Below are 10791 nucleotides of genomic sequence, written 5' to 3'. Positions count from 1 at the left end.
GAGTAAAACATTTCTTATAGCATGGTTTTGAAAGTACTTATGTATTTTAGCTTTCTCATACCATAAAAAGGCATGCCAGCCTAGTTGAAGGTCATATCCCTCTAAATAGAGAATTCGCTTATTTCTCAGAGTAATCCATTCTTTAAGCCAAAGCAAAATAGCTGCTTGATAATAAAGTCTCCAATCCGGAAGTCCAAAACCCCCTCTATCTTTCGAGTCTTGTAGAAGTTTACATTTAATTCTTGCTTGCTTTCTTTGCCATATAAATCTTAATATCATTGCGTTTAAATTGTCAAAAAATTTCTTACCCAGCTTTACGGGAACTGTTTGAAATAAAAAAATTAGCTTTGGTAAAATGTTCATTTTAACAGTCGCTATTCTTCCTAACAATGATAGTTGGAGATTTTCCCATTTTTCCAGGTCGATTTTTATTTGTTTTATTAGTCTCTCATAGTTATCTTCTTTTAGTAATGAATATTTCGCCGTAAGATAGATACCTAAATATTTAACTTTTTTAACTATTTGAAGATTTGTCTTTTTGGCGAGTTGAGTTTTCTGTTTATTAGTTAAATTTTTTGTTAACACTTTAGTTTTTTCCCTATTTATTTTCAATCCAGCCACTTCTCCAAACTTCTCAATTTTCTGCAAAAGTTTAGGGGCTGTTTCCAAAGGCTCCTCTAAGATAAAGACCAGATCGTCCGCGAAAGCCTGTAATTTATATTTCTGGTCTTTAATCTCAAGACCTTTAATTTCTATGTCTTGCCTGATGTTTCTAGTCAATATCTCCAGAGTAAAGATAAATAGCAGGGGTGAGAGTGGACATCCCTGTCTCGTGCCTTTTTTAATATCAAAGCTCTCTGTATAGTCTCCATTTATAAGTATCCTTGCTTATTGTTTCTTGTAGATCGCTTGGATTGCTTTAATAAAGTTTTCACCAAAGTCCATTTCCTGTAGTTGTTGAAACATAAATTGCCAATTTAAATTATCAAATTCTTTTTGTGTGTCAAGAAATATGAGCGCCATCTGGTTCCCTGGATGATTTTCATAATACTCCAAAACATTTAAAATAATCCTTAAGTTGTTCTTTATCTGTCTTTTAGGAAGAAAGCCATTTTGGTCTGGGTGAATAAATTCTATTAAAAAGCTTTTTATTCTTTCTGTCAAAATTGCAGCAAAGATTTTATAATCCACATTTAGTAACGATATTGGCCTGTAGTTTTTAATTTGTGTAAGATCTGTATCTTCTTTAGGTATCAAGGTAATATTAGCTTCAGTCCATGAGTTTGGAATTTTTGTCTGTATAAAAATTTCATTACACAAGTCCTTCAGAAAAGGAGTCACAGTATCTTGTAAAGCTACATAAAATTCTGCAGGTAGTCCGTCCGGCCTCGGTGTCTTATCTTTCTTTTGTCTTTTAATTGCCTCTATGATCTCCATCATTGATATCTTCTCATTTAACCTCTGTCACATATTTTCTGATATTTTTGGAGAGAGTTCTTTATGCAACCATGCTGGTTTCTTTTGAGAGCTGTTATTTTTCTTCTTCATTGATATTGTGCTAGACTGAGCTTTTATAATCTCACTTTTCAAAATTTCCCAAGTTTCTTGAGTTGTTTTCCCCTTGAGGATTCTCATCCATGGAATCGTTCCCAAGCTCTCTCTAAGTTTATTGAAATTAGCTTTCTTAAAGTCCAAGACTCTATTTTGACTATGTTTATTTATTTATTTGCATGCAGTTCCTCAGTCCAGGTTATTTATCATTATCTGATTGGTAGTTGATAAAATGGTCATGGAAATATATCTTATAATTGTAGGAAGGAATATCTAATCAGTCTGCTTATGCTGTATAAATTCATCTAATTATTTTTTTAACCAGCAGCAAACATATATTCCTTGAGTTAATTGGATATTTGGAAAAAGTACAGTGTTTTGCCATTTAAGCATTTCAGTTTCATCTTTCCCTAGTGAATCATCTCAACAATATTTTCTTTCTCAGGTCTGGACCAAAAAGAATTCAAATGAAAAAGGAAGATGTGCAAATTCTAAGCTACCGCCCAGGTTTGCCAAAAAGCAACAACAGGCAACTGCAGCGGCTGCTGCGGCTGCTCAACAAAGTCAGGCTCAACCACAAGTCCCATTGCAATGTGTGTCTCAAATTCCAAGTCCACAAACTTCAGTTCAGCCACAGACATCAGCAACTTGTGCAGTGAACATCTCTACAGACTATGCAGGAACAAGCAAAACTCTGCAGAATTCACCTGCCCATAATGCTGTAGGAACTGAATTTTGGGATAATAAAGTACCCCCTACCACCGTCCTCAATGACATCTCTAAAAAATGTAAGCAGAGACCTTTTTTATATCTAGTTACATATGCAAGAAAAGAAAAATGTATACTTTAAAATGTTGAATTAAATTCTCTCTCTGGACTTTTCAGTTTCTCTTGACATGAAATGTTCAGCCCTTCATATGATATTGCTATATGTAAAAATTAGATCTTAAAGCTACAGAGTTCAGCCACACACTCTTAACATCTGTATCATTGTCTGTTCCTTTTTTTCTCTGATTCTTCCAAAGATTGTAAGTTTCCCACCCACTACTTGAACTTTGAATATGTGAATATTGCCCAAAATATAATAGGAACTGCTTTAGAACTTTCACATGCTATGTTCCTCCACTTTTTTCTGGATCAATTCCAGAAATTTTTCTTCTTTAGTTATACATTGTAATAAGAAAATTGTTGTTTTCCAAATGTCCTGAGCTTAACTTTATGGGAAGTATCTTTAAACCACTTTCCAGAACTTTCCTTTCAAAAAGTCTGATTCACTTTATTTTTTGAACTTTTAGTGGGGCCTATTAGTCCTCCACAGCCACCTTCTGTCAGTGCATGGAATAAGCCTTTGACATCATTTGGATCAGCTACTTCACCAGAGGTATAATAATGGATACCATGAATTTTTATTTAAAACTTGCCATGCATAGATATTTAAATAGAAAAAAGCCATATATTAGAAGCTGCATTGTTGGGCATGTTTCAGTTTAAAAAAGCATTGTGTTGGAGCCACTTTGTAATGGAATGGTTTGTTACAAATTTGCTATAATGGAGATATCTCCAGTTACAACAAATTGGACACCTACAGTTTTGCTTTTTCTCTCTCTCTTAGATACAGCAAATCATTTGGAGAGAGATAGGCACAGACAGATCCAGGCAGATATAGCCATAAAGAAAGGGATAGATACACAAAGTAGAAAACAGAAGGCAGTGTTTTACCTCCTTTAAAAGTGACTAGTGAACATAGTTCTGTAACTCCCCCTTGCTGAAAAATAGCTGGAAGTGTGTGAACCCTCCCCCAAGGTCTTTAAAAACAATCTTGAGCAAAGGATCTTGCATTCAAATCAAAGGAATTGATACACTGAAAGGGTAAAAGCTTTCTCCCTGACAAAGAATCTGCAATCTCTGCTGAAAATGAGATGTAATTTCCCTCTTGCTTTTTTCATTAATTATGAAGAACAAAAGCATCCTAGGGAAAAAAAAGCAAGAGGGAAATGACATCTCATTCTCAGCAGAGAACTTCAGAATTTGGATGCTTGGCAGCTGGCATATATTTATGATGGTTGCAGTATCCCAAAGTCATGTGATCACCTTTTGCTACCTTCTGACAAGCAAAGTCAATGCTTGTCAGAAGTCAGATTCATTTAACAACCGTTAGTAACTTAACTGCAGGGATTCACTTAACTGTTGAAAGAAAGGTTGTACAATGGGACAAAATTCACTGACTTGCTTAGCAACAGAGATTTTGGGCTCAATACTAGTTGTAAGTAGAATATTACCGTATATACTCGAGTATAAGCCGAGTTTTTCAGCCCATTTTTGGGGCTGAAAAATGCCCTCCTCGGCTTATACTCGAGTCAGCAGCGGCGGCGGCGGGGGGGGCGGCGGGGGCGCGGCGGCGGCGNGGACGCCGCCGCCAGGCAAGCAGGCGCAGCGCAGCGCCAGGGGAGGGGGAGCAAGCGGCGAGCCGTAGCCAAGCGCGAGGGGGAATGCCAGAAGCCTCGCGCGAAGGGGGGAGGCCTGGCGACGCTGCGCCCTGTCGGGCGCTCACTGACAGGGCCGGGGGGGCCGAGGCGGCCAGGGAGGAACAGCCAAAATGCCCCCTCGGCTTATGCGCGGGTCACCAATTTTTCCCAGTTCTCTGTGGGAAAATCGGTCCCTCGGCTTATACTCGGGTCGACTTATACTCGAGTATATACGGTACCTGTAATTGATAGTGTCAACTAATATTATGCTCAGTGTTTCTTTTTAAATTGATAAAATATCCAGCAATAATTTATTGTATGTGTTAGGATTATATAAATTGGTAGCATCTTCCACAACAGGTAGTCCTTATAACCACAGTTGAGCCCAAAATTACGCTTGTAAGTTATTGTGAGGTAAGGAGCCTACATGACTGCCTTGCTGAACGACTGTCATCCCAGCTCTCCCTGTTGCAGATATTAAGATATTAAGTGAATCCAGTATTTAAATTTATTTATTTTTATTTATTAAATTTATAGATCTATTTTCTAACCTATTTTTAAATCATCTAGAATGCCCATAGATTCTTTAAGCATAATTTGATTAAGTGCAGGTAGTCCTCGACTTATGACCACAGTTGAGCCCTATGACCTTTTTGCTATGGTTGTTAAGTGAATCATACAGTTGTTAATTGAATCATGCAGTCATTAAACAAATCTGGCTTCTCCCATTGACTTTGCTTGTCAGAAGCTCCCTAGAATGGTTGCAAATGACAATCCCAGGGAGCTGCAACCATTGTAAATACATGCCGGTTGCCAAGCACCCAAAGTTTGTTCGTGTGATTGTGGGCATGCTGCAACAATCATAAGTGTAAGAACTGGTCATAAGTCACTTTTTTTTAGTACTGTTGTAACTTAGAGTAGTCATTAAATGAACAGTTGTAAATTAAGGACTACCTGTATTAAAGACTCTATCCCCCATTTAATGCTTTTTTTTTTAAGAAGAAGTGCTTCAAACCTTCTGTTTACATCCTTGCTTTGGACAGATGACATTGCTGTAAAAATATGATATAATTGCATTCAAGAGAGTAAACACTGTCTTATTACTGGTTTTACCTATTTTTTTTCCAAAAGTATTTTACCTAACTTTTGAATGAACAACTAGAAAATTAAAATGCTCTAACTTGATCTGTTTTTAAACCTTAATTTCAAATTTAAGCCAATTTGAAAACTGTTCAAGGTTATATTAACAAACATATACTCAATAGTATTACACTGTAATACCATTTGTAAATTTGGAATTCTTATTTCTTCCTTCTCTGAATTGCTATAAACAGGTTTAGTCCTAACCTGTGTCATGATAGAGTTGTTCAGTAATTCTACCATTCCTGCATAATTATTCAGAATGATACAGTGGGTTTGAAATATTAAAGTAGTAAAATAGGTATTTTGATTGTGGTTATTTTTCCCAACCAGGATATTTTTATTGATTTCCCCCCATGATTTAACTTGCTTAAAAATTAATGAATATGGTTTCCCAAATATTTAAATGCTGCAATACAGCACAAAAGTCTGCTTGAGTTATAAATATAAATGTTGGTGCCTTTGCTAGGGAACACCTGCTGGACAGGAAAGTGGAATGGATTTGGGAATAGAAACTATTCAGTTTGGAGCTCCTGCCTCTAGTGGGAGTGATAGTGAAGTTGGGCCGGTTTCAGATAAGGCCTCAGAGAAGCTTCTTGAACCAAAAGAACAAAGGCAAAAACAGCCACGTGCAGGACCTATAAAAACACAAAAGGTGAGTGAAATTTTCCAATTCTTATCAATTAGAGAGGCACACTAAAACCAAAAATCCAATGAATTTTTCTACATATGATCTCCTCCCCACTGTCCCCGATAGAATATAGGTAAAAGATAATTTCTCCCTTGAATGATGTTCAACTCCTGATGACTGTGTAATTATTTTCAGGATTTTTTCTGCCCTTCTCAATATAGTCTGAAGCCTTCATGTTTTCTGATATGCCAGATATTGAATCCAATCCTGTTTAATGTTTTGGAATCAATCAAGGTAGCTAGGTATTATACAAATACAAAATTTGATGAGCCATAAAAACTCATTGGTTACTGGATTGATTACTTCTTTGGGGATTTAGCAAATACATATATTTACATTAAATATTGTTAATTCTTTTTAGCTTCCAGATATGAATCCGGTAGAAAGCAAAGAATACAAGCCTGGCCCAATTGGGAAAGAGCGATCACTAAAAAACAAAAAAGTAAAGGAGGCTCAACAGGGTGATTCTGAGATGCAAGAAAAGTCCAGTGCTAATACAGTCAGAAGTTCAGATCCTATTACTTCTAAAGAAAACAAATCAACTAATGAACTTAGTACAGAAATAGGAACAATGATATCAGTGTCGGCTGCAGAATTTGGGACAACTCAGAAAGTAAGAAAATAGCAGTGCTTATTTCTTCCTGCCCAATTTTTAATAGATACATTCCTTTATGGTGCTTTCTGAAGTGAGAGCATAAAAGATGTGTAACAGTTTGCTGTGAGGACAGTCTTGATGTTAGTTGACTTCTCCTCATTTCAAAAAATAGTATAAGTAATTCTTAAGTTACTACCATAATTGAGCCTGGCAATTACAGTCATAAGTTGTGACAGTCATAAAGCAGGGTTTTTTTTATGGTTGTTAAACTTCTGCAGCAGTTGTTAAGTGAACTTATGGTTCTCTTTGGATTAGTTTTTATCAGAAATCAGAATTAAACATCAGTTTCTGACAAAATCGTTGAACGAGGGCAATTCAGAAATAAACCTCCATTTGGTTATCAATGACAGATACTCGCAGATACAGAACTTTTATTATACACATTAGAAAACTACATTACATTACTTTTTGACATAATCGCCATTCAAATTGGGGCACTTGTCGTAACGTCTTACAAGCTTTGAAATTCCTTCTGCAAAAAAATCTCCCGCCTGAGAATGAAGCCACCCTGTAGCAGTATTGTGAAGCACATTGTCATCATTGAAGCGATGCGACAGGCACTATTTCATGTGCCTGAAGTCACTCGGCGTCAAATCTGGGCTATTGGGGGGGGTCAAAAACATCCCAACGGAACTGCTTCAAAAGTTCTTGGGTGTGTCTAGCACAGTGGTTCTCAACCTTTTTAATGCCGTGACCCCCAACCGGTCGTTAGTCGAGGATTAAACCGATCGTAAGTCGAGGACTAAACCGGTCATAAGTTGAGGACTACCCAACCGGTCATAAGTCGAGGACTTTCCCTGCCCGGGAGCGCCGCACATGCGTGGTTCCGCCCCCTGCGCCGGCCGAGGTGTAGCTGGCAAGCGGCAGAGACGGAGCAGGCCGACCACCAGCTGGCCCAGCCCAAGGGAGGTAAGGCACCCGCTGGAAAAGGGGAAAAAATGGCGGACAAAAAAAATGGCGGACAGCCTTGCTTGGCGACCCCCATGAAATGGTCGATCGACCCCAAATGGGGTCCCGACCCACAGGTTGAGAACCACTGGTCTAGCAGTATTCAGGCAAGCATTATTGTGAACTAACACCACACCAGAAGTCAGGATGCCCCAACGCTTGTTATAGATGGCTCGTCAGAATTTTCATAACGTTTCACAGTAGACTTCTGAATTATTGGTCGAACCACGCTCCATGAACCTCACTAGCATTACTCCTTTGGCATCCCAGAATACTGTTGCCATAACCTTTCTGTCAGATGATGTATGCCAAGGTTTTTTGGGTTTCTTTGGTGAGTGCGTATGACACCACATCATCGATTGCTGTTTGCTTTCGGGGTTCACGTATGACACCTAGGTCTCATCGCCGGTCACAATTCTGTTAAGAAATTGCTCTCTTTCCTCGGCAAAACATGTGAGAAAGTCCAAAGCAAAACCCATTTGGTGTGTTTTGTGCTCCTCAGAAAGGAGTTTTGGTACCCAAAGAGCACAGAACTTGCAATATCCCAAATTTTCTGTCACTACCTCGTACAAAACAGTCCAAGAAATTTGGGGAAAGTGTAAAGAAAGTGCAGATATCGTGAACTGACGGACTTAATGGACCTTTTTGTCAATTTCCTGCACGAGTTCATCGCTGACTACAGATGGGCGGCCACTTCTATCCTCATTGTGCACGTCAGTTCATCCATCTTTAACATGCAACACCATTAACGTACAACATCTTCACTCATCACGCTTGGTCCATAAACATTACACAGTTTGCAATGAATCACACCTGCCAAAAGTTTTTTCACACACAGGAATCGTATTACTGCATGCACTTCACATTTGGTGGAATTTTCTATAGCAGGGTTCATTTTCAATTGATTAGCGGACGAATCAACTGCAACACAACCTCCTTCCATTCCTCACTGCCTACTGAATTACTGTGCATGGCGCCATAGGACAGGCGTCGCTATCCCTGCCTATTTCTTGCACATGCTCAAACGGAGATTTATTTCCGAATTGCCCTCGTAAATCCTGTTCACATGACCACAGCTGGTTTCAAATGGCCATAAATGCAAAATGGTTGCTAAATGCCCAAACTATGGTCATATGATTGGGGGGGGGGCGATGTCAGAACTTTGAAACCAGGTTGTAAGTAGCTTTTAGGGGTTCTGTCAAAACTTCAAACTTTTGTGGTCATAAATTGAGGACTTGCTGTAGTAAGGTTTATTACTCTTATTTTCTACTGTTCTACTATTTCTATAGTAGAAATATCTTATGTAGAAGAATGTGATATTGGAGAATGATGCGAGGATTGTGATTCAGTGAAATTGTAGAATTGCTAGAGCCTAATACTATAGATCAGACATTTCAAATTCGCGACGTCACGTGACATCGTGCAACGTATCTGGAGAGTTTTGCCATTGCCGGCAATGGGGTGGGTGCGCATGACGCGTCCGGCCTGCAGGCCGGCAGTTTGACACCCCTGCTATAGATGCTTATCCTTTCGGTTAATTGGATGTCCATTTTTTCAAAAGGCTCTTAATCATTTTTTATATTAGTAGTTAATAACATATGCAGATTATTATTAGAGTTATAACAAACACATAGAGTCCAGTATGAGACAATTCATCTAGACTCATGTTTTGGGATTAACATACAGTATTTGAGAATTATTTTTTCTTTTGTTAAATAATGCAAATAATGTATGTATGGGAAGAGTCTTTCAATCTACAGCTTTCCTGACATGACATAGGGCAGCAGTCCCCAACCTTTTTGGCATCCGGGACTGGTTTCGTGAGAGACCATTTTTCCATGGACCAGAGTGGGGGAGGAGGAGTGCACAACCTAGATCCCTCTCAGGCACAGTTTATGGTAGGGTTCACGCTCCTTTGAGAATCTAATGCCTGATGATCTGAGGTGGAGCTGAGGCGGTGATGCTTGCACTGGGGAGTGGCTGCAAATACAGATGAAGCTTTGCTCACTTGCCCGCCGCTCACCTGCAGCTGTGTGGTCCAGTTCCTAACAGGCCATGGACCTGTACTGGTCCATGGCCTGGGGTTCTGGACTGCTGACATAGGATATTTGGATATCAAATGTGTTGCTAGTGTTTTCTATATTTTAAATGAGTGGGAATGTTATGTTTCTTGCTCAGTGGTTATACGAAACTTAAAATCATGTTTCAGATTTCTTTTATTATTGACAGGCCATAGCTTTTTATATTTACTCTGGTAACCAACAAAGGTTTATTTTTTAAAAAATACTGAATATGTAAAGTTAACAGTTAACGTGATAAGAACAATTTTAAGTTATTCTAATAGAGAAATTCAATTTGTGAAGTTGAAAATGACAAATGTTTCTTTTCTGCTCAAAGTTCAAATCATATTTTTGAGGGAAGTTACATATATGATTTAGATAAACTGGTTGAACTTTTTTTTACAGGAGTCTGTAACAGATTATACAACACCGTCTTCTCATTCGAGTACAGTGGCAACAAGCAGTGCAAAGATGGAGGAGGCTTTAGTTACAAATGTAGGTATATTTATTATGTCATAGTATAATTTGTCTATTTAATTTTATTTTAAATTGTTTTAGATTTCAGTTATACCTATAGAAAAATATTATTAAGTAAGCTACATTTTTCTTATCTATTGAGAATATAATCAAGGATTTTAAATAATGTTAACATATATACTCCCAATTAAAATATAATGGAAAATTTGTAAGAAGTGAAAGAGATTAGACATTGAAACAATATCTACAAAATAGATCACGTGCTCTTCGCATATTAAAGTAATATGTGTAATACCATGAGGTAAGGAAGTGTACACTTTTTATTACTGGATTATTAAAGGAATAATTAAGAAATTATACTCATTCAGGATAATTATATAGATTACTCTGAGAAGCACAAAGCTAAAAGCACAAGCCTGATGATGATGAATGTGATTTCATCGAAACGTCGCTATGACACTTCTAATCTTACACGGGAGAAAACCCGAATGACCAAAGACTCACATATAAACACCCGTGAAAACCTCAGAAAACATATATATATATATATATATATATATATATATATGAGTGCTTTTTTTTTTTTTTTTGAACACCCTGTCAGTCTAAATATGGGAGAGAGAGAAGTCTTTTGCCTGCATCAGCTCAATCCAAAGCCATCCACAGGCAGCAGTCGCTTAACTGCGACATCATATATGTTTTTCAAAATTTGGAATGCTAACAAAGAATTAAGGGAGTACTGAGATAGCTATTTCTAACCTTATTTGGTTATCATCAGTCAGACATACCCTTCCGAGATTCGAA

At 37.8% G+C, this 10791-nt stretch overlaps 1 protein-coding gene and 1 long non-coding RNA gene across 2 annotated transcripts in view; one reads left to right on the top strand and one right to left on the bottom strand.

Moving 5' to 3' along the window:
- PRRC2C (proline rich coiled-coil 2C) overlaps positions 1–10791 on the top strand; it is a 104361-nt gene that overhangs the window by 48958 nt on the left and 44612 nt on the right. Inside the window, exons 19-23 of the mRNA XM_015832023.1 lie at positions 1997–2339; positions 2847–2932; positions 5626–5811; positions 6209–6460; positions 9916–10005. Coding sequence (XP_015687509.1) covers positions 1997–2339; positions 2847–2932; positions 5626–5811; positions 6209–6460; positions 9916–10005 — 957 coding nt within the window. The remainder of the gene's footprint in view (positions 1–1996; positions 2340–2846; positions 2933–5625; positions 5812–6208; positions 6461–9915; positions 10006–10791) is intronic.
- Positions 1–10791, bottom strand: part of LOC107302864 — a 55763-nt gene that overhangs the window by 11217 nt on the left and 33755 nt on the right. The window lies entirely within an intron of this gene.

The sequence above is a fragment of the Protobothrops mucrosquamatus genome, unplaced genomic scaffold, assembly GCF_001527695.2.
Source record: "Protobothrops mucrosquamatus isolate PMUCROS unplaced genomic scaffold, P.Mucros_1.0 scaffold_294, whole genome shotgun sequence".
Taxonomy (NCBI): domain Eukaryota; kingdom Metazoa; phylum Chordata; class Lepidosauria; order Squamata; family Viperidae; genus Protobothrops; species Protobothrops mucrosquamatus.
This window is presented reverse-complemented; position numbering and strand designations above follow the sequence as displayed.